Genomic DNA, 23,075 nt, shown 5'->3' with positions numbered 1-23,075 from the left:
TTTGTCAACATTGGTTCTAGTTCTCCATGTTCTTACCAGGGTGGGCCTGTCGCATATGGTAGGTGACAGGGTAGGGATGTGATTCTCCACACAATTCACAAATAGTGTCTTTCTCTGGCCCACCCATAGCAAGCTGGGCCATCTCTCCAAACAGATTCCCCCTGGGGCGCACCTCAGCCTTCTCCCTCTTCTTCTTCTCCTTCTTTGCTTTTTTACCATCTTTCTCATGTTCCTTCTTTTTAAGGATGGCACTTGAACCTGGGCTTGGAAAAATCATGTTTTGGGTGGCAGCTTTGATAGTAGCCATTGAAATGTCTTCCCAAAAAGCCACTAAGTGTTGCAATGTCAGAGGTAAAATTGACTTGGCTCTCATAACTGGATGTGAGGTCATATCATAAGAAACAGCATCAGATTTTCCATCTTCACATTTCTCTGGCAGCGGTGTTTCCTTCAACATAGAGAGTACCTTGTTTTTGTTGATGCTACCCATCTTAGAAATGTCTGGGCCATGGGGAGCTATGTTAAACATATTCAGTGCAGATGATATCTCCAACGAGTGTCGGTTCTTTAGTTTATTCTCCTTTTCTTCAGCCCCCTGTCCTCCGAGAGAGTTACGAATTGGTGCATGTTCTTTGGTTAAGTCTGGGTTAAACTTGAGAAAAGATGAACAAGCCATGGCATCATGTACAATGCCTTCATGCCAAAGGAATGCTGCAAAGACTGCTCGCGAACACTCTGCCACAGAGGGAGACATCGCTTGTTTGGCCGGCTCTGTAAGTCTTGTGGAGCTCTCAGCTTTAAACAAGGGTCCTGACTTCTCCTTTTTAGGCCTCGAGTGTCTGCTGGAGGTTTTGCGACTGACCTTTGGAGAGGAGCGGTTTTCTTGATCTTCTTTGACTGGGGCTTTGCCAATGCTGAAATGTACCTTGCAGGAACCATCGTCATCATTTTCGTCATTTGTATCGTCATTAGAGAGAAGAGTGCTTGAAGAGCACACCTCCACAACCTCACTATGCAGGTTTTCCTGGGTCACTTGAGAAGAGGGGGTTCGATTCTCTACATTACTTATCACACCCATATTTGGGTCTTTAGGGGACAGTTTAGGCTTTGGTGAGGTAGACCTGCCCCTAAGAGGCTCTGTAAGAGGAACTTTCTTCTTCCTAAGAGTGTCAGGATCCAGGGTGTAGGAGTCTGATTTGGATCTTTCTCTGGGAGGATCCAGGCGAGATTTGGAAGAAGGGCTAACTTTAGAAGGGAGATTTTTATCATTAGGAGATACAGAGTTCTGTTGGGGAGAAGTGCTAGAAGGACTAGACCTTCCTGAGGAGGATACACCTTTCTGTTTTGGGGATGAGGAGCGAGACCCAGGGTTTGGCGATTCCGCTCTGAGTCCTGGAGTCCTTCCATCTGCTTTTAAAGCCTGTAGAGTGTTGTGGTTGGGCGAGTGAGAACGACTGTGCATGTCCGACCTCAGTTTAGCAGTGTCTGATCTTAAAATAAGGGCTTCACTGGCTGAAAGTGCACCTTCCATCTTCACCCTGCTCTGTTCAGACATACGGTTTCCGCGGCTCTCCTGTTTCGGTGAGCGATTTTCCAGTCGGTGTTTGGATGACGGAGACATTGGCCTGGCTCCAGACATAAGATTTCCACGCTCACCTAAAGATTGTATATTACAAAGAGTTAGACAAGTGAGACCATGTACTCCAATGGCAAGTATTTCATTTTATGGCTAAAAAAGCATAAGCAAAATGCATAACATATGCAGAGATCTATGCAGATAGATGAAAAGGCTTCAGGCTGATGAACGATGGATTCCAGCCCAGTCTTAAAATATGTGCTAAAAATGACAATGTGAAGTTTCCCTATTAACTATTGCATCATTTCCCCTTATTCAACCCTCTGATAAGTCTGATTTAGATCACATCATGCAATTACCCACCCATTTGCTTTAAAGCAAGCGATGAGAGAGCAGTACCATGCCCAGCCACAGAGTTTTTGTGCACACGCTCACGAGAAGCAAGGCTGCGAGATGAACAATCTATAGCTGAAAGAAGGCAAGTGAGCCATGAACAATGCTTTGAAATGCAAAAGGCCAAGACAGACATTGAAAAAAGTTAAGAAACACAAAAAAAGGAAATGGAGCATAAAACAAAAATACCAGTTGGAAAAGGCATAAAACACTTATGTGAAGTAAACTTAAAATAAAATATGTCCCACAAAAATAATAATAATCCATGTTGAAAAAAAGTAGGTTAATAATGAAATATTTAGGAAGTCGTTTAGTCTTAAGGGTTGGGTCAAGTCATTTTCATCCGAAATTTAAAAATCTAAATCTTGAGTTGTACAGGGGCAAAACAGTTGCAGCAGTGAATGCCTGGGCTGGAAAGGTATATGACATTGGATTTAAAAAAATAAAATAAAAAGGGGGTATGTGGATACTAAATTTAAGGAACAATAATTGCAGGAAGGAAATTACGAAAGGGAAATTATAAATGATAATAAAAAATTAAAAAGCATTTTAAATGTCATGGTAATTATCTTATAAAACTTAACAACAAAATTCAGATCAACATTTAGATGACCTAAATCTTAGGTGGACTTTCCAAGCAGGAACTGTCAAAAGGCATGACAGACTTACTGAGAAGCTGTGGTTGTGGCTGAGACAGTTGGGAGGGGAACTGTCCAAACACAAATGGACTGTGGACAAGGGAGGAAGAGGAGGAGGGAGTTTGGGCAGCTTGTTCAAAAATGGAGGAAGAGGGAGCTGCTGAGAGGAAAGGCCCAGACTGAATGGAATTCAGTATGGCACTCAACCGGTCACCTGCAAACAGGAGACAAAGGAGGTGGAACAACTATAAACTAGGCCGGAGGTTTTAGTGCAATGAGGGTCATTCACTGGCAATCATTCAGTTCTTGTGCACAACTGAAATGATGTGTAAAATGAGACCATTTAAAAGAAACATCATCTTAACTTGAGGAGTCAAGTTCGAAGGACTGAGTCAGCTGCATCATTGGCAGTTGCTACTGATGCTGCTGCTTTAATGGCACTATAGATTTGACAATGTAAAGTGGACTCTCTTTTTTTTTACATCCCTTGTTAATTGTGAATGGACTCAATACAAAAAAACAAAAACCGTAAGAAAAGACTTCACTTAAAGTAAAGTTTGCCCTCAACCTTACTGAAAGGGTCTTGTCCATTTAGTCAAGTTTTGTTGTCTAACCGTTGGTTTTAGACAAAATAATGACAAAAGAAAAAGAAAAAAGAATGTAACAAAAGTTTTTTGTATTGCATGTAAATGTATCTAGTAAGAAAACAAGACAAATGACAGAGGAATGAAAAGCATAAGCTGCATTGCAGAGTTGTCAAAAAGGAAAGTCATCTTTGAAAAGCTAATATTGATAAAACGTATACAAGAGAAAAGATGGAATTCAAATGAAAATTAAAAGAAGATTTTTTTTTTGTGATATTTTGACTTTACCTTTGTTGTTGATCCCATAGTCAAAGCCCTGAGCTCCATTTGAGGCTGTGGATCTGTTGAACACCTGAACAGAGAAAGGGCTGGGAGGTGGAGTCTGTGTCTCAAGGAGAGCGTGTTCTGTAAAAACAAATTGATCTTAAAAAATCTTCAAAATCTTCTTCAAATTGCAAATCACAAAAGGACTGTGCTTACCCTCATCGTGTCTGAGGTATTGATTTCCTCCGCGGTCCCTTGCCAATGACCAGGCCTCTCCTTCATCGCTTTCACAAAACTCCACAATGCTATTCTTATCCAGCTGTATCCACGTTCCCTCTGAGTTGACAACCTGATGCATAGACAACACACTTTATCCATTTTCTCACGTTTTCATTAACTACAGGTAAAACCAAACCAATTAATGTCATTCAACACAGGCCATACAACTGTTGAGGATTCACATTGCACACAAATCTTGATTTAAAATTATTTAGATTTCACAGCATATACAAGATGATACCTATTCCAGTAAAAAAGGAGTAATTGTAAGAGTATGAATATGCTTCAATCACCATAAATAAAACCCATAATTATTGAAGTCTCAAAAAATCAAAATAGTTGAACAGCATGACACACCAAAGAGGTCAATAATCAGATCCCACAGTAAGTGTGATTTGACATCTTATTACAAGGTTAAAAAGTCCACGGTACCTAGTTGAATTAATGTTAAAAAGGGCAAGAAATAAAGTTTGGACAAAAGCTCCAGGAATGTGCAAAAAGACTCCCAGAAGAAGTGTTCTGCCAGTTTAAATGACAACCTGAAAGTACAATGGATTAATAGACAAACTATTAGTCATAAAGCCAAAAACCACAAAAGTGGATCCCAGCAAGGAAAAAAAGCAAGAAAAGTCAGAAAACACACCACAGCACCCAATGCAGCTCTATGACATTATGCCCAAAAGCACAACAGCCACTGCACTTCTACATCTTTGATTATCAAGTTACTCAAGCCATGAATACGGTGCATTTTTGGGGTGAGTGCGTACCTCGCCTATTGCCTTGACTTTGTTGCCAAGTACTAACATTCCAATGGGGATACCCCTAAGGTTTGGACAGCTTCTGATGTTGTGACCAGAAGGGCCGGTCTTCACTACCTTATAAAGCCCTGGGCCGCCGCCCTGCCCTGCCCTGTTCTGCACCCGAATGGGGGCTTCGTGGGTAGGGCAGCTGCTCACCTCCTTTACGCTTTCCTCCGACTGGCCCCTGACCTCCTGTAACAGGTAAGAAATAGATAAGTCAATCAATATGTCCAATTTGCCAATGATAAAATGGTGCGTTGAATGATTGTGTTTGTATATGTCAGAACCTCCTAAATTGATCATAGTGCTACTAAACTTTTTTCATTGCGGAATCGTTTTAGTAGAAACAAGATTTGTGTTGTTTTAAACATAACTGCATATCAACACTGAAACTGTAAATGTAATTATTAACTCTAGATGCAATTTTCAATATTTGATGTCACTAATTTCTTTGGAATATATCATGATACAAAAGGATGCAGGACTGCACAGAGTGTAAACAAAAACCTCATGCAGATTTGACCCCATGCAATATGAAAAACATTGTTACAATTAGTTGCTGTGTTTTCTTTAACATAGGATTGAAAAGTAAACAAAACAGGCAACCATGCAACTGTGGCTCAACCGTGCAATTATTCATACTGTGCCATGAGACAACACAGTCACAAGGGTTTAAAAAGACAAGCAAAACTATTACGCTATTTACGCAAGTCAAGCTACATTTCCCTTAATTCCATAACTCACCTGTGGGGGAAATATAGATAAGGGTGTCCATGACAAAATGCCGATATCCCTGACTCCTTGGCTAGCATTAAAGACGTTCTAAGCAACAGATTGTAAGAAAGTCAAGAAACAGTGGTTGACCAAAAAAGAAAAGGGAAGAGTTGGGGACATTTACCAGATGGATTTTTTTGGAAGAAAAGATATATTTTATTTTGTAATATAGTGAAGATAAGGCAGTAAAGTTGGCACAAAAAAAAAACACAACAAACAGGAGGAAAAAGATATAAGTTTTTTTTACGTTTAAAAAAATAAAAAAATAAATTGTTTAGTTATCTGATCAATGACCAAATACAAAATAATGAAAAACCTCTGAATAAACTTCCAAAAAAATTCCCCACTTGACTAATGCAGTGTGTCATGCTGTTCAAACTGAGACTTCACATGAAAGAAAGTCATATCAATGCATGGACGAAATTACAGAACCCGAGAGAAAAGGGATGGGTATCGTTACTTTTTAAAAATACTACTATTCATACAGATACTGCTTGATGATTAGAGACTGGCGATTAAAACTACCCTTGGCTAATTTGAGTACATTTACATTATCATAAGGTACACTGTTCTACTGATAAGATTATGTTATTTTAATTAAGTTAAGTAACAATATTTTTCAAGAAAAAAAACACATAAGTCATACCAATAACCTATCTACCATTAACATTTGAACATAACCTAAAAAGTGTTTTTGAGTAGTTGTTTTTTTTACAAACCTAATTAAAGAGATCTAATATCTAGGGCTACATATTACATATACGGCAGTAGTCGCTTTTAGAGACAAAATATTGTCCAATTTGGTCGAATATTTCAGGTGCTGTCATTAATGGTTTTCCTAATACATGAAACCACTTGGAGTGCTATGCGAAATAGTTTGGTGAGAAAAGCGAAACACAGAGACAGCCAGAAATTGGGCATGTTCAAAGCAAGTTGCATGCAGTTCATCCACTTTAAGAAAGAAAATGTATGCATGTGCTATGTGACGTCAACAAGATAACCTTAATAGTCTTGGCTATACTGAAGACTGAGCATTGCAACAATCCAGCTTTTTCAGTTCCAATAGTGATACTGATTCAATTCAGTCTAATTTCCCTCACATGCTCCCATTGTTAGGGTGTGTTGCATATTTGTGTTTTTATGTAATTTCTCGTGTGCATCTTTAGTTTGGTCTGTGTGTGCTCAGGTGTGCTCCAGGAGAGCTGTGGGGCTGGAAGTGTACTGCACTGAAACCTGAGTTATTTGGTGAGAATCTGGTCTGATAGAGTGTTCTTCATTCAGATCAAGAGTGAACACTGAAGGCGCTCAGTATATGCCAATATTACCAGATACCAGTGCGGAAAATTTTAAGAACCAAAAGAATAGCTTTTGAAGTTAAAGCATGAGATGTTGTGGGTCATTAGTCCCATTAGATAATCTTAAAGGGCCTATTGGAAGAACCCATACAATATGGGGTTATGGGTCATACCAGTATTGGTGCATCCCTATGTAGTGAGCTTATTGGTCCAAGTGGACCATCATGACAGCACTGGTGTCGAGTACCCATCCCTAGGTAAGAATTAGATTCCCAAAACTGAAAAGTGAGTTGACTTTTCAGTTTTGGGAATCTATTTCTTATGACAGAAAAATACATTCATGGCACTGGGATGCCATTTTACCACATCAAACACAACTGCAAAATACCAAAGTTGTCCAAGATGTCACTTTCATGGTGGTTTTAGTGGTATGGAGCAAAGGGTTTCCATGCTGCTGAGAGCAACCGTTCATGGGTTGTGTGTGAAAAGCCATGGGAATGACAAGTAACACAATGCCACTAAATAATTGCCCTTTTGTCAAATACACCAGCTGGGTTTATATCTATGCCCTTTGAGGCTATTTATCAAGATTTTCTTAATACATTTGTGGCCGAGTAGAAGAGTTGCATGTACCCCTCTGATCGGGTCCTCTTTACAGTTGGTTAGTTCATTGTCAGTAGATCTTTTCATGCAAGTGTACACTGCAGCAAACCATATCTGATTATCTAAGGGTGCGTTCACACTTGACCACAAACCACATTCATATTGGGCCAAAACTGTGACTAAACCTGGAGCTAAACCTGGACAAGCCCAGGACTAAAACAGGATGAGCAAAGACCAAAGTCTACATCAGGACTAAACTGGGCTCAAACCAGGAGTGCTAACACACCCTTAGATTTCCATGCTATGAAGGTATTGTTAGTGTCAGGCACATCCATCATTAAAACTGTTTTAACTTTGCTTGAGTTTCTAAGAAAAAGGATCCTTTACCATAATAAGTCTGAGTAGGAGTCTGATTGCACAAAGGGGTTTTTACTCACGTCAGTTGGGACCAGTAGGTTCCTGCCCAGGTGCTGATTGAAAGAGAGGCACCAGGCTTCAGTGTACCCGTTCATGCTTGGGACGTACTTCTTTACAGTTTCATCATTGAGTCTGAGCCACACACCATCATCATTGTGGATCTAAGACAAAAACGGTCAACAAGAACCATAGTAGATATTACTAAAAGACTATTAAGCAATACAATTTCCTATAGTCTCAAGGTGGCTGAAAGCAAGTGAAGAAACAAAGACAAGAAAAACACAATTGCTCACATAAAACACTAAGTGACACACTATATACAACTGTACATTTCTTGGTCCCGCCAGTTACCTCGTCAATGAAAGTGATAGTGCCATTCACATGCACTGTGCCTATCTGTTCACTCTGCAGCGAGGGATGACTACGCACACGCAGACCTGCGCTGTCCTTAGAAACAAATTTGCGGACCTGAGAGAAGCAGAGGTGAGATTGTGAGGAGATTGAGAAGCTGCGAAGAATACACATAAGCAGCAGTTTAGAGCAAGGACGAAGGATGCATTCAAAGTCGAATTACCGGTATGTCGCAAATGCTTAAAACTATCTGGAATAACGCTAAATCAACAGGGGTTAATTTTACCAGTAAATTCACCCATTTTGTTGTTTGTTTACGCTGTTACAGACCCACAGGGATCAATTACATTGTAACGGATTTACGTCTGTTATTACTGAACTTGTATGGTGTGTATTAAAGTACACATATTTGTTAAGATGAATATGAATAAGATTTGGTATTTGTTACTTTAAAGTTTTGACCTGGTGACCAGTAAATCTTTCACAAAGATGCAATATTGCTTTAGATATTTGTATGAGCTGAAAGGACATACTTTGCTCGGCTGAGGCTCCGCTTTTGGTTTTACCATCTGAGTTCCAGGAGGAATCATGCCTTTTGGAGGGTCTTTGACCTCCACTTCCAAACCAGCATCTGTCACAAAGAAATGCCATTGAAGTGTTTATCGTTTAGCATCAAAACCAACTTAGTTTCTAATTTTGTTCTTAGATTATTTTATTCTTATTAGATAATTTTATGAAAAACATAAAAAGCGTAAGATTACCAATTTCTATCCCATCAATGGTAACATGAATTGTGTAGAGGCCTACAGCTCCAGGGGTCCAGTTGGCACTATATGTCCCGTCTGTGTTGGCACGAATCAGCATGTTTTCACTAGGCCTAAGTAGAAGCAAATCAATAAAAACACTGCATCTCAACAAGTTTTTTTTTTATTGCAATTCAATTACCTCTTTGGAGTAGGGGAAGCAAAGCGCAGTTCTTCAAAAGAGTAGTTTTCATACGCCTATAAAAAAGGGGTTACTAAACCATATGATCACTAAATTAAATTAACATAATGGCACTGAACGAACCTTCATCATTGTAATGGCAATGTATCGAGCCTCCTTTACGATCATCGGTTCGTATGTCGCCTCTAACTTTGGCGTTGGTAGCCCTCCAAATGTTAGATCAGGTCCAGATGATGATGGGGAGGATCCTCCATGAAGTTTTTGCAATTTTTTCAGATTTTCGGACTGCACAGACTTCTTTTGGGACACTGGTACTGCCTTTACCTCCACCTTGAGATACAAATACAGGCAACAATTCAATAATACTCATTACTCATACTCAATAGTTATTATCCTTTATTGAACAATTTCTTTACCTTCATATTCGGTACATGAACCACATCTCCATACTGGTCTTTGGTCTGAACAACAACAGTAGCGGGCCATCCACAGCGAATGTCATCTTTGTTTAGCATCAGTGAGGTCTTCTGGGGGTCTGCATACGAGTCTGGCTGCAGCCATCTATCAATAAAGGAAAAAATACCTTAAATTGACATCTCTGCAAGTTATAATTATGAATGATAATTGTGAAATACTTTAATTCAAAGATCTCATACTTTTACTGTTAAATAATAAATTAAATGATAGTATGCAGTACCTGGCCAGGCGTCCTCCGCTTGAGTTTGGTACACAGGTAATGAAATCTTCAAGGAAAGAGTGCTCGTTGGTTTGGAGATGCAAAGGCAGATTCCCCTCCAAGGCTTCCAGAATTGTCGGGGAGTGTGACAACGCCAAGCCTTTCCCCAAGATTCCAGAGTGAGTCTTACACACCTGGTAAAAGGCAATATTGTAAAAAAGTCAGAGAAACAACTACCGGTATCACATAATGTAGTTTTGTTTTGATTTCGATTTACCTGAAGAGATGCTTCCTCAAGAATCTCGAGATCTTCTTCTAGTTCATTACCTAAAATAGTAAATATAATACAATTAACTTTGTAACATTTGTGGAGCCCACCGCAGAAGTAAACTTATCCTTACCAATAGGAAGGGCAAGGTCTTTCTTCATCAGAGCTGCTGCACACACACTACCCAAGTAAGCCAACTCTTTCTCTAGTTGGATAATGCCCTAAAACAGTAAGTTATAGAAAGTCTCAGTGGTTCTTGTTGCTATACATACAATATATCCACCATTAATAATGACAAATGTAGTTTTTACCTCATCTGGACCAGGATTGAATTCATAACCCACTGCAAAGCATTTGAATCCATAGAAACAAGCCTTTTCATCCTTTACATAATCAGATGCAGTTTCTAGTGAAAATAGTACTTCATTTCCTGTGAGAAAAGGCAACAAAAACCAAATAGAGGCACATTTATATCATGCTTTTCTACCTTCAAGCACTCAAAGCGATTTACATCAAGGACTATTCACACACACTTTCACACACCAGTGTACGCTGACAAGGATGTTTATGCCGAGAGCAGGATTTGAACTGCCACCCTTCGGATCAGACCACACACACTGAACGATTACTGCTATACAATTGAAAAGCTCTTACCTGGAAGCACAAGCACAGTAGTTGGCCATCCTGTGGAGCCTGAAAACTTTTTGAGTTCAGTCCATGTGTTGATAGTGTCATGAAGTAGTGGTTTGCCAACAAGACTGGCTAAGTGAAGGACGCGGCTGGGAATAAGAAGCCGGAGGACATCTTCTGGTTGTGCGGTGCCACACTGAGGATCAAACTCAACAGTAGTCCAACGTACACATTCTGGGAATGAGACCTAAAAACAGACATGTGTTTAAAAAATATGTTTTAAATTTTTAGTTGGTCAAGCAGTGTTTACCTTATACTGTGTGACACCAGCTTGCTTGTAAGGATGGTCACTTTCAATCACTGCATAATGATTTGACGTTGTACAAGCTGAAAGGCCCTGCTCAGGCTGGTTGCCAGTAGTGCTGTCAGTGGACTGGTTGGGATTGAAGGTGGGTGGAGCATATTTTTGGTTAAGAGCAGAAACAGCAGGAAGCAACTCTTGGACAAGCCCAAAAACCTCAACAGCAGCCTATAAAACACAAGAACAATGAATAAGGAATCAAAATGCTCATTAACCAGTTTGCATAAACCTCACCTTCGGCACAGATGCAGCAACAGGTCCAATATTGGCGAGGATGAGAGGAAGAAGCATTGAAAACAGACTAGAAGAACTTAAAAGTTCTGGAATATCATCAGCTGTAGAACAGAAGAAATTGTAAAGTTTTTGTTTCTTTGTGATGATTAAATATTTATTTGCTCATTAGCTTGATGACACTGACCATCTACAGCAAAAGCTCTGTGGAGAAGATCTTTTGCTGCCCTCACCACAGCACTGACCACAGATAGAGCTCTACTACAGTTTTTATCTTCCTCGTTGGCTTTGCTTAGAAGTTGTGACTGGAGATCTCCATCATACTCACTCCTTTGAACATAAAGAACAGTCAGTCATGTACAAACATTAAGTTAAGTATCATCTTAATGTTTTTTTACCTGTAGTACAGAATTTGTGGGATCTGCCCTCGGGTTTGGTTGGTCCCATTGCTGCTCAAACTGCATGTACTAAAGGTGAATGACATACCATCAGAGCACTGCACTGTGGTCATTCCCCCATCGCCATTAGCTGTGCGACTGCCATAGTTTCGCAGTCGAACAGCATATTTCACCCCTTCCTGGAACACAATAAATTCAACAAAAGGCACATTAATGACCACAAACTTGGCTTAGATGTGAAGTTTAAGTCAACATTACAACATACCTTCAGTGGTACAGCCTTGTCCAAACGTATTTCAGCAATATCACTGGGAGAATCATCAGTGCTGTAGGTTCCCTTCACCAGCTCTAGTGAAGTCCACCGGTGTGAATGAGCTGAATCTCCAGGATGTTCAGTCTGAGCCTAAATGTCGTATAAATGTGGTGGTGCAGAATTTAGTACAAATGTTAATTAAGCCGGAGAGTTTACATACTACTACAAATACAATTTCTTACATCATCAGCGAGCACTTCCAGTTCATACTCGTGAATACCTCCTCCTCCATAGACACAGACTCCCACTAAAACAACCCCAGGTTTGTCCACGGTCAGACAGATTGCATCTGGTGAACCATTGCCTGTGTTCCAACTCCGACCTTGGCTTGTTTTGGTGAATCGGTTAGGAGATGCTTTGACAGAGTGAAGTGAGTTCAGCCCATCAATCTGTTGGATTACATTTACAGGTGAAAACTAAGGTAAATAGCAGCTGCAAATCGGGGAAAAAAAACCTTTTGAGTTTCCAACAAGAGGGTAATGTTGTCTGTACGACATGCAGGAAAATTACAGTTCAAGGTCAAGCGCAGCACGTATTTTATTTGAAAAAAATATTGCAAAAGCTGGTCACATCTCTGGATCATGTACTTTGGGAAAGAGCAATGGTTTCCTTGACAACAGACAGAGGGAAAAACACAAGTTGCCGCCAAATGCTGGTTACTATAGCGACATAATCTGTTTGAGAGTACATTTTGTGATGAGAATTATATAAGAGCAGCACAATTTTGCCTAACCTTTCTGGTTAGCTGGCACTTATTTTATTTGGCGTTGCGCTGAAGTTAGTTCAAACATAAATTATGATTAAAGATTACTTTTACCCCAAATATTCACTCAAGCAAGTATTTTATTGTACATTTTCTTTTTCACTTTCTCATTATTCAACAATGTAGTCACTTCAAAAAGTATAAAATGTCATATTTACCTCAGATCCAAGAGCGGACGCAGTAAGTTCAGAAACTATGGAGGCTAGCAGGCCACAGGTGTTCGAGACCAAATGTGGGGAGAAAAGCTCGACTTCTTTCCTCAAACTCTTTCTTACTGGCAATACAACAATCACCAGCATCTTCTCCAGCACTTCTCGGAAACTTGTCATGCCCATTAGATTCTCTTCAGTCTGGTGAAAGAATGAAGTGTCAACTTCTGCAATGATACTTTAGAAAGTCAAAAAGCACCTCAATTACTCACATGGCTTAATTTCTCCATGTGGGCCACTAGCAGAGGAAAGCGGTGGGCTAGTGCAGAGTCATTCTCTGTGCTGACTTGTTTGACCAGTGAGCGGAGAAGTACTTCACCATCGTACGCAATCGGCAAGATGGATGTCAGCTTGACAGAGGTGTTACAAAGAGCTGACATAACAGCTGCAAGCAAGCGGCTGCTAGATGTGCGAAAGTTTGCCTCAGCAATATCCTGGAGAAATAATACAATTATAAATGAGTGCAACTTGTAAGCCTATTTAGCAAAGGTAATAAGAACATTACCTGGTCCAAGCAGTTGAGCAGGTCACAGAGGCATGCCCATTGTAGAGCAGGTGTAGGGTAGAAGGAATGAAAGCAGGCAGTGAACGTGTTGTGGCACTCTTGTAACACTGCTTCAAGCAGAGTAAGAGGTTGAGACAAATACCCCTGGGGGTCATTGTCCAACTTTGTTATGCAGTTGTCTATTCCTTCGGATAAGATCTTTTTTAACAGACTGCGTGTTTTTCCCACACATTCTGCCAATTTGCTTGACTCCTCCACAACAGCCTTTGTGTTGGCTGAAAAACAAAATAACAAAAGAGAACATTTTAATTCATGAGGGTTACAAATGCTACTGTGTGTACCTCAAACTCTTTAATGTATGTAAAACAATGTTGATAAAAAATAAATCTACCTGAAATAGGAAAGATCTCACAGATGTAAACCCTGAGAAGGCGAAGGCAGCATGTGCCAACAAATCGCAGTCTTTCCAGATCCAGCAGGGTGGCTGTGTACTGAAACCCCTTTAGGCCACGCAACTCCTCCACTCCCAAAACTAAAGTGGTCCAGCTCCAATGGAGAATACTCAACAAGGATTCAAAACATTCCTGGAGACAATTATAACATTTATAGCAAATATCCTACTGTTGCATTGGAAATAACAATTCATATACAAGCTTTCTTACCACAGAAACTGTGCGAGCAAAGGACCGCTTAAGGATATGAACTGGCTCACTTGTTTGCTGTTTTCCTTTAGAAGCATTGCCATCGTTTGACGGAAGTCTAGAGTTATAACATATACATGAATTAGCTGAACATTGCCAAATATTAATATACATGTAAACTATGAATATGCGTTACCTGTAGAGTAGTTGTGGTATTTGACCAGCATTAACATCTGTACCGTTGTTTGACTTCTTGGAGCTTTTGAACTGAAACACCACTCTAAAAGCAATAAGAAAATATTACAAAACTGTCTGATAGAAAATCTGAAAGAAAAACCTGAGCAGTTGCATTGAAATAATAATTTACCCGTCATCAGTAGTAATAGTAGCCTGACCATGGGAACCACAATCACTGCTGGGGCCAGACACTCGAGCCCATGCAACATACCACCAACCAAGTTGAAGTAGTACTGGTTCATCAAACATCATGGCATACTTTTCCCTAGGTGACATTAACAGAACGTGAGTTGATCAGTTTCAATTTATCTTGATACATCTATAGTTTTGGTGAAATGTACTATACCTAGCAGCACAGTCATAGGCAAGCACATCTGTCTCAGCAAGTAGATCACCATCTGTTTCATGATCACCTCCATCAGGTCCCAATTCAAAAAGCTGTTTAAAAATTCAGAAAATTATTATTGAACTCATTAACTCCAAGCATCTAAGTACACCAGAAATGTTACCTTGATTTTGGCAGTATATTCTCCTCGTCCACCAAACAAACCGAGGCCACCCAACAGAATATCTGCATCAGCGCAGAAGCGAATGGCTTCAACAGAGTGGGCAGAATAGCCCCAACCACCGCCATGACCTAAAACAAATACAGAACTATACAATTTACCCCAAAGCAATAGCTGCCATAAGTAATGTCAAAACATTACTATTGGGTCATTGTATTTATTATTCCCAAAGTTGCTACTAACTTTCAAAGCGGTTCACCACACTGTAGTCTTCCTTGGAGTAGACCTTCATGACTGCCTGGGTCTCTTCCTCTGCACTTGCAATACCCATCTTTAGCTCCTGCATTGCAGCCAGTGTGTCCAAGCAGCCTATATAAAACAAACATATGCATCACCACGATAATGCAAGAAATCATATAAACTGTTAGTCAAGGGCCTATTTTTAAAACGCCGGACTAAAATTAGCCCCAATTCAAACTGAAGCTTTTTCTGAACCTTTTGAAGTACTTTGTGAGGCTGAGACTCTGTAGATTTGGCAACTGAAGTCTGATTTATTTCAATTATAAGTGGTCACGAGCTATGCACAAAAGAATGTCAAATTTCTTTTGTCTGGACAGATGGTCTGCTTGACACAAGATTGGGAATTGGGTTTTGAGAAATTCCGTTTAAAAGCGGACGCTAAACTTGTGTTAAAAGGCCAGGTGGAATCCATATAAAAAGGTTTTATGTTTTGTTTTTTATTTTAGGGTAAATTTTCTATTTGTGGGTTTGGAGAACAAACTGGCTTGAGCAAGTTGATTTATTTTTACGTTTAACATGCCTAGCAGCTTGATAGTTTCTTTTTCAACAGATGTTGGACAAAAAGTAATAAATTAAAAAAAAGTGAATAACTAAGTTTAATATTGGCATATTTTGATATTTGAAAAAAAAAAAAAAAAAAAAAAAAATAGTAATAATAATAAAAAAAAAATAATATTACTATTTTAAAAAGTCATGCCAAAGGCTAATCAGCCATGTGGTAATTAATATTCCTAATGCGGCCGTTTTCAGTTCAAAAAACACATTTAAAACTAGGTGGGTGGTGGGCGATCACTGTTGAGCTCAGTTAGGTTGACTATTTTGTTTTGCAACGCTGTGTAAGAGTATCCTTGTCTAGATAGTCATTTCACTATTCACTTATTGTACTGACAGAGAATTTTGCCTAGTATAGGACAGAATATGATGAGACGTTTTATGGTTGTCCAGATCAACTGTTACCACAGGAGGTGGTGTTGTTCTTTTTTTTTACTCTTGTACCATTTCCTTTTGGAAGAAGAAGAATTTCTTACCAAGAATATGAAGGGCTGCATGAGAGCGAGTGGTTGATGCTTGGGACCCTGAAGGCAGTGCAAGCTCCGGGCTAAGAATGCTGCAGCGAGACTGAAGATTTGTAGCTGTGGGCATTCTAGCGTCAGCTATAACTGCATTGTAACACCACATTTCTCTGGAGGCAGGCAAGAATCTGAAAATGATCAAACAATAAACAAATGCAAATGAATCCATAGTACTACTACTACCACTACTGACAATAGGTAAAAAAAAGACTTCAAACCTCCAAATAACATCATAGACCGGGTCAAGACAAAGGCCAAATCCCTGAAGATCCTCTTGCTCAGAGTCGTTGAAGGTACGACAGCTACCATCCATCTTGTTGATGAGTAAACATTTGAATGGAGGGGGCTCGGACACAGACGAAGGCACAAGGCCAATAATATGTTTGCTGGCAAAGATTTCTGAAGTAGCAAGCACATGGGAGTTAATGAGGGCCTCGTCAATCCTCAGAAAGGTCTGGTCTCCACTGGCACCAATCCAGGTAGCTTTCCGTCCATATTTAGCACCAATATTAGGCATTGGAGATGGCTTAGCATTCCAGTAGGGCATGTCTAATATGGGTCTGCCAAGCTGTCCTTTCTAATCAATAAAAACAAAAAAGACAATTATACCCCTTTCTTTGTCCAAACAGCTGAAGCCACGTACGAGACACCTAAACACATTTTACCGAGAAGCTGCCGAATGTAAAGACTTGTCCATCCATTAGAAGAACGGCAGTATGGTTACTGCCTGCTGTCACTTGGACACTGGGGCCTGGGAGCGCTTGAACTAAAGTTGGCGATCCTCTAGAGTGGATAAATAGTTATTACGGCAATGTGGTTAGATTCAAAATTATTTTTATACTGAACTAAGTATATGTACCTGGAGTTTACATCACCATGGCCAAGCTGTCCATGCTGCCCATAACCAAATGTGTAGACGTCTCCATTTACCATAAGAACCACTGCAAATGAATGGGAACAGTTATTTTAGAATAGACTTTTTTTTACTCACAACACTTAACTTACAACAGAGTTTTAACTTACCGGAGTGGTGGAAACCACAGCTGACCTGAACTGCTCGCAGCTCACAGTCAAATCTCACAGCTCCTGGAGGGTAGGTAGTGATTTTGCTGGCATCCTTTTCTCCTCGTTCACTGCTCCCATCTGTAAGACAAATACTTAAGCTAAATTGACTATATAAGGAGAGAGTGACTCCATTGTCGTTTCTGCAAACTTCTGGAAAAAGGAATCGAGTGGTAGAAGAACAGAAAAGATAGGAAAGAACAACCAAAGTACAAACAGATGAGAAGAAGACCATTAGAAAATGTTTGTGTCAACAGCCTTTATAATGGAATAATGAAGCTGTGAGTGCCCTCGGAGCTGAATATTTTTAACTGTATTTTCTTTCTAATGGACTCTCTCAAATTCTATCAGCAAAGAAATAGTTCAGACTCAGAAGCGTAGTTCAGACACAGGAGTTTGGTATTAAACACCAAGCTGCTGGCTCAGATTCTTAATTACAATTCTGAAATAAAACCTAAAGACAGTACTGTATGGCAAATACTCACAAATACAGTTGCAGCTGCAGACAAAAGTGAAAGTGATCATAAAGTAATATATAAAACAAACTCAACTTTCAGTTACTGTTTTTGAAACGATTCATCACCTATTCAAAGTCATTCCAATGTGTATTGGGCAGGGTCAGTGATTAGAGCGAAAGCGTATCAGCCTAAATTGTTATATGCAGAGAAATGAGAACATCATAGACCCGTAAAAAAAAAAAAACTATTTCAGCTTGCAACATAGTAGATTATTCATAATTGACATAATCACAATAAATTCATGTTTTAATACACTATTGCATGGTACCATTCCTACATTATCTGAAAAGGAATCCAGCCTTTGGACAGAGAAAGGAGGTGGGCGGGACAGCCAGATTGGGAGATGAGTCAAAGGGGTGTCTCTGCACCCACTGAGTTAGTGAAGACCATAGTACCTTTGTGCTTGTCCCGTTTATGCCTTAGTGCCTGAAGGGGTCTTATTCTGGCTAGGGCCTGCTCACGTTGGTTCATAAAAATGGGACCAGGAAAAACAAGAGGGCCTGAGGGAGAAAGAAACTTTCACATGCATGCACAATGCACACAAATGGGAGAGAACACATGATAATACTACACCACAACGATACACGCACACTAAAAAATTATGAACACAAGCAAAGGGGAAGTCGCCAAAGTTCAACACCCAAGCTCACACAGCAATAAAGCGCCTACTAATTCTGCCTATCTTTATATGCAGTGTAGGTGTATCACATTGGTCATTACTGTATGCACTCGTATCCAATCAAGGACTGCTACACTTATCCATACCTCGACCTTCTTCCAATCGATGTCGGCGGTTGATCCTTTGGCGTTTCTCTTCTTGTCGGATTTGGATGTGTTCTTCAATGTTAACTCCTGGAGGGGGAGGGACAGGCACAGCTAAAATACAAGAGACCCGAGGTACAGGCAGCCCAGACAAGATGCAGACAAGGAGAATGGGGAAGACAGAGCAGAGCATACACTTGAATGAATAATGGAATGATGCAATGAAAAAGCTATGATTTTTAACACACAAATAAGAGGTAACAGTGACAGCCGTAATTACTGCATTCGATTGCAAGTAATGGTTTAACAAAAGCAGCGAAGGCAACAGTGCAACGGTGCAATGGTGACAGCAACATATAGTACGGTAATTTTGCAGAGCGGTTTGTTCAGATTATGAGAAATTATGACAAGAATGTGTTGGTGTTGATGTTGAATAAGGTTTTACTGCATGCACAGATTCAATAGTTGAGTCAAATGTGTGAAGGCAAATGTAATAGGTAAGTATGATTTAATAGCAGTGGAACAGTACTTGTTACTTGACTTACCTAGCAGAAGGTCAAGGGGAATCATTTCCTTCACTGCATCAAAAATGCCCCTCTGTCTTGCTTCCTGACCGTCCAATTCTCTGGCACAAGCTTTACAGCAGCCACATACTGAGCAGCCAGACTCCCCAGATCCACAGCCACAGATCCTGGGGGGTTAAATTATTTAGTTTTTGCAACATACACAATATTGTTGAAGCAAGGAAATAATACTATGGATTACAATCAGCAATGTACACTGATCCAAAATGTAAACACTTCTGCTCCTGTATCTCATGATCTGAATTCAAACAAATAAAACCTTTTCTATAAACACTAAAGATCAATTTCAATAAAATACTGTTCACCAATCTGACTAAATATCTGTGGGATAATCCATACCACCTCACAGGTGTGCCATATCAAGATGCTAACACACATTTTGACAGATTGAAGTCGGTATAATCCCTCATTCATCCAGAAGTGACCCGCAGATTGAGAATGACTGAAAAAAAAAAAATAGATGACACCACAACTGAATCTTTTTCTACAATTTTGACAGATTGGTGAACAATACTTGAGAGAAATACCCAATAAATCTTTTTGTAAATGGAAAACGTTTTATATCTTTGTATCTAGTGGAAAATGGAAGAAAGTGACGCAAGGACATTTTTGTTCAGTGTATTAAAATTAATAGTTTATTCCCGCTTACCCTCCAGGTACTCTGTCAGGACGCCCACTACTGACACAGCTTGCACCATAGCCTGTACAGTCGCCACACACTGTGCATACCATGCACTGATCCAGTTTCCATTTATGCATCCCTGGCTGGCACATCATACTTTTTTCTTCTTTCTCCTCTATTTCATCCTCCAGGTCTTCATCCATTGCTGTAGCCATGCTCTCCACACCGAATGCTAATACAGACAGTGTGAGTAGACAACAAAAATAAGCATAGTTGAATTATCAATTAATAAAACACACACACACAAAAATGAATTTATATATTTTAATGAACACAAAGCACTTTTTAAAAAGGAAGAATGTCCACAGTGCCAGTGCTTTTGTTTTTAATGAGTCTCTTAATGTTTTTTATTCCACATAGTGCATCTTTATGAATATGTTTTATTTTGTTTAACTTCCATTGCCATTTCAGCTAGATATTCTGTTCCATTTGTTTTATGTGTAAGAGTTTCTTTCATTGAGTTCTACCCTGTATAAATCAAATCAAATAAATTAAATGTATTAAATAACTGCTTAATATTATCAGCACTATAAGTTCTTGTGTTTTTTTATTATTAAAATGTAATTAAAAATCTCTGGGACTCACCTTTCCCTGCTTGGCTTATAGCTCCAGTGTCTCTCCCACACTGACCCTTGTTGTTGACACCAAACGTCCACACCTCGCCACTTTTGGTCAACACACAGGTGTGGGCCTTCCCCATAGCAACCTGAGTTACAAAATGGCCCTTCAGGTCCGTAACCTGGCCTGATTTAAGGAAAAAGAATTCAAATAAATGTCGGACCTTAGTTTAATGTGTAATAATATAAAGTGACTTACATGTGCTGTCACTGTAAATGGCATCTTTCCCAAACATGTAGAGTTCGCCATCCTTTGTAACAATGCTGCTGCTGCCATTGTTGCAAGCTGTGTAGATGGCCGTTTTTGTTTCCAATTTGATCATCTTCTTAGGTTTGTAGGGCTTAGGTTGTCTGCGACTTTTAGCTATGAAAAAAAATAAAATACAGTGTACATTATCTTCCATTAGTGTAGTTATTCTTTCTCAAAAAGCTGGCATCCTGCTATTGGTGATAGCTCAATTGTTATTTTTAGTTTTTCCTTACTGGATTCTCCATCTTCTCCTTTACTGGCAGAGCCTGTAAAAAATACACTTCCATCTTCGGCCACAAGCAGTGCATGAGAGCCGTCATGTCCGACTGAAAATTGAGCAATTTTTGGAGATTTGGTCACTGGTAGTTCCACCCACTTCCCTGCAGAGGGTCCACCTTGCTTGATGCCAAGGCTCTGATATTTTCCTGTATAGTATATCTGAGGGAAAAAAATAAATACAAGGGAATTCAACTTGTGTCTTAACTTCTGCACATCCTTATAAAACGTTTTAATAAGGAAAATATACATACACTATATAATAAGTCATTTACAAATGGTTAAATTTAGAATTTTGAAAACACATTTTAGTAGTAGGTAATATATCAATGTGTATTGTTCTGGTAGACATTTACAGACACAAGCAGCTACTCTTGACTGCTATCTACTAAAGAGGCACAGTGCACCACACCTCCAGCATGAGACGACACCCACTACACACCCAAGTCACCAAAATAGTTGTGATTATTTTTGCATTTGTTGTCATTTCCAACAAAGTGTGAGAAAATAATAAATCACACACACTCACTTTTTAGCAACACCGCTAATTGAAAAACTCACCTTTCCAGAGGCCGTTTTCATGAGCGCAAACTCCCTGCCAGCTCCAATAAGTGCTGCCTCTTCATCAAAGCCTGTGCCTGAGACAGAGATACTCTTTAACAAACCAAATTTCTAGGGCGGCAACTTCGCTCATCAATTAACAGTGGCAATAATTATTTTGATTCATGAATTAGTTGTTTAGATTGTGAAATGCTCAAGATTTCGTTGATGATTTAGAGAGAAAAATAGTGTTGTTGTTTTTTTCTTCAGAAACACTAAATGTTTCCTGTGTTATTATGGTTTAATTGTTGCTTTCTTGAGTCATGACACCTCTTTCTTCAACATATACATATTTTAAGTCTGGGTACAGTCTAGATAATGGATTAGTCGACAAATAAATTTGTTGTTTTCAATAACCGGCCCAATCAGCCCAACAAAATAAATATTTCTCAAAAGCCATGGCATAAGAATTATTACTGTACTTACTGATGATGTGCAAATCTTTCTCCAGGTCAAAAAGTGATATTCCACAAGCATGCAGGCATTTTCTTGCAAGCTTGAGTTGTAGTTCTTGCTGCAGCGCTGGGTCTAAGCTCATTGTATAGATCCGAACCACAAAACCATCCTGTAGACCAAAGACAGACAGTAAATAATTTAGTGGCAAATAAGAAGATAGGTCCAGCATTAAATCTACAAAAACACAGTAAATCTAAAATGTGATGAGCATTGCTACAATCTTACAGCAGTCTCAAATAGCTTTACAATTTATTAATGATAAAACACTGCATATTTGGCCCGAAAAATGTTGCCACTCAAATGACCAAAAGGCAGTTGTTTGATTACATAATACACAGTGCCATGCTGGTTACAATAGTAGTTACAGTCCCCTCCCCCATTTATACTGCATCGTGCTTATACAGATAGCTTCTTACAAGATTAGATTCTCTGTAGAATAGCTGCGTGTGGTGCCAGTGCCAGTGCCATTACTGCGATGCCACATAACCAGATACATGGTGGGTATATGACGCAACTAATCTTAATCTTCTTGGGAGTGATTATAGGTCTTAATGCCCCTAGAAATTAAAATGGTCACGAATTTTATACATATTCATATAGTTTTTTTAATAGTCTGTCAGTTATATGACGTACCCGTGGTAGTCAAGCTATGCTGCAGTCTTATGAAAGAAATATAGATTGTATTAAAATTACTACATCTATCTCTACATGCATATTACAAACATGCCTAGTTGAGTTAAGATTTAGAAGGTGCAAAATACATGACATACATCTTTGCAGGCTGCAATTTGGTTGATGTATTCTCCATCAGTAAAGATGATGTTCTGTCCATCTGAATGTTGTCCTTTAAAAAGAAGAAAATGCCTTTATATAATTATCTATGTTAAATTATCCCATAACATTAAAAACAAAACATTTCATTACCTGGCATAGAGACAGCCCCCTCATGTTCCAGTGTCTCAGGGTTGATCTTCAGCGCTGACATACTGTGGTTACTAGTATCACGGTATAACAAGAACCCCTATGGAGAAAGATGACATCTCAGTTTCTTGTGTACTGCCAAACGAGTGTGTTTGTCAACTAAATTAAAAGATACACCACCTGAGCAAAACCCAACCATGATCTTTTCTCCTTGCGATTTCGAATGCGAGATGTGGAGTTGTACACATGCCCCTGAAAGATTGTCCCAAGAGACGAATAAAGTAAATTAGCCGAGAACATTTTAAACATATAAACTA

General features: G+C 39.4%; 1 protein-coding gene across 12 annotated transcripts in view; it reads right to left on the bottom strand.

Annotated features, from left to right (window-relative positions):
* The window catches only part of mycbp2 (MYC binding protein 2), a 48,074-nt gene that overhangs the window by 19,963 nt on the left and 5,036 nt on the right, over window positions 1-23,075 (bottom strand). For 2 of the 12 annotated variants that reach the window (XM_072444822.1, XM_072444824.1), the window contains exons 7-56: window positions 22,939-23,010; window positions 22,762-22,858; window positions 22,608-22,681; window positions 21,808-21,946; window positions 21,343-21,419; window positions 20,739-20,943; window positions 20,455-20,619; window positions 20,224-20,382; window positions 19,606-19,810; window positions 18,918-19,063; window positions 18,376-18,486; window positions 18,006-18,110; window positions 17,054-17,173; window positions 16,890-16,971; window positions 16,696-16,813; window positions 16,249-16,607; window positions 15,986-16,158; window positions 14,901-15,026; window positions 14,661-14,788; window positions 14,502-14,589; window positions 14,282-14,420; window positions 14,111-14,194; window positions 13,936-14,032; window positions 13,665-13,857; window positions 13,274-13,548; window positions 12,981-13,202; window positions 12,718-12,909; window positions 11,979-12,185; window positions 11,749-11,886; window positions 11,484-11,662; window positions 11,273-11,415; window positions 11,089-11,189; window positions 10,804-11,022; window positions 10,518-10,740; window positions 10,175-10,293; window positions 9,997-10,084; window positions 9,873-9,922; window positions 9,617-9,789; window positions 9,336-9,480; window positions 9,043-9,249; window positions 8,920-8,975; window positions 8,736-8,851; window positions 8,508-8,605; window positions 7,975-8,091; window positions 7,644-7,784; window positions 4,502-4,726; window positions 3,672-3,804; window positions 3,480-3,596; window positions 2,639-2,821; window positions 37-1,656 (exon numbers count right to left, since the gene is read on the bottom strand). In XM_072444822.1, the coding sequence (XP_072300923.1) occupies window positions 37-1,656; window positions 2,639-2,821; window positions 3,480-3,596; window positions 3,672-3,804; window positions 4,502-4,726; window positions 7,644-7,784; window positions 7,975-8,091; window positions 8,508-8,605; window positions 8,736-8,851; window positions 8,920-8,975; window positions 9,043-9,249; window positions 9,336-9,480; window positions 9,617-9,789; window positions 9,873-9,922; window positions 9,997-10,084; window positions 10,175-10,293; window positions 10,518-10,740; window positions 10,804-11,022; window positions 11,089-11,189; window positions 11,273-11,415; window positions 11,484-11,662; window positions 11,749-11,886; window positions 11,979-12,185; window positions 12,718-12,909; window positions 12,981-13,202; window positions 13,274-13,548; window positions 13,665-13,857; window positions 13,936-14,032; window positions 14,111-14,194; window positions 14,282-14,420; window positions 14,502-14,589; window positions 14,661-14,788; window positions 14,901-15,026; window positions 15,986-16,158; window positions 16,249-16,607; window positions 16,696-16,813; window positions 16,890-16,971; window positions 17,054-17,173; window positions 18,006-18,110; window positions 18,376-18,486; window positions 18,918-19,063; window positions 19,606-19,810; window positions 20,224-20,382; window positions 20,455-20,619; window positions 20,739-20,943; window positions 21,343-21,419; window positions 21,808-21,946; window positions 22,608-22,681; window positions 22,762-22,858; window positions 22,939-23,010 (8,749 nt within the window). The remainder of the gene's footprint in view (window positions 1-36; window positions 1,657-2,638; window positions 2,822-3,479; window positions 3,597-3,671; window positions 3,805-4,501; window positions 4,727-7,643; window positions 7,785-7,974; window positions 8,092-8,507; window positions 8,606-8,735; window positions 8,852-8,919; window positions 8,976-9,042; window positions 9,250-9,335; window positions 9,481-9,616; window positions 9,790-9,872; window positions 9,923-9,996; window positions 10,085-10,174; window positions 10,294-10,517; window positions 10,741-10,803; window positions 11,023-11,088; window positions 11,190-11,272; window positions 11,416-11,483; window positions 11,663-11,748; window positions 11,887-11,978; window positions 12,186-12,717; window positions 12,910-12,980; window positions 13,203-13,273; window positions 13,549-13,664; window positions 13,858-13,935; window positions 14,033-14,110; window positions 14,195-14,281; window positions 14,421-14,501; window positions 14,590-14,660; window positions 14,789-14,900; window positions 15,027-15,985; window positions 16,159-16,248; window positions 16,608-16,695; window positions 16,814-16,889; window positions 16,972-17,053; window positions 17,174-18,005; window positions 18,111-18,375; window positions 18,487-18,917; window positions 19,064-19,605; window positions 19,811-20,223; window positions 20,383-20,454; window positions 20,620-20,738; window positions 20,944-21,342; window positions 21,420-21,807; window positions 21,947-22,607; window positions 22,682-22,761; window positions 22,859-22,938; window positions 23,011-23,075) is intronic. The other 10 variants (XM_072444830.1, XM_072444831.1, XM_072444827.1 and 7 more) reach the window with 9 other exon arrangements.

This window comes from Eucyclogobius newberryi, unplaced genomic scaffold (genome assembly GCF_026437365.1).
Source record: "Eucyclogobius newberryi isolate DKJ021-1_F unplaced genomic scaffold, fEucNew1.0.hap1 SCAF_14, whole genome shotgun sequence".
NCBI lineage: Eukaryota > Metazoa > Chordata > Actinopteri > Gobiiformes > Gobiidae > Eucyclogobius > Eucyclogobius newberryi.
Note: the sequence above shows the minus strand (reverse complement) of the source record. Positions and strands in the feature narration are given on the sequence as shown.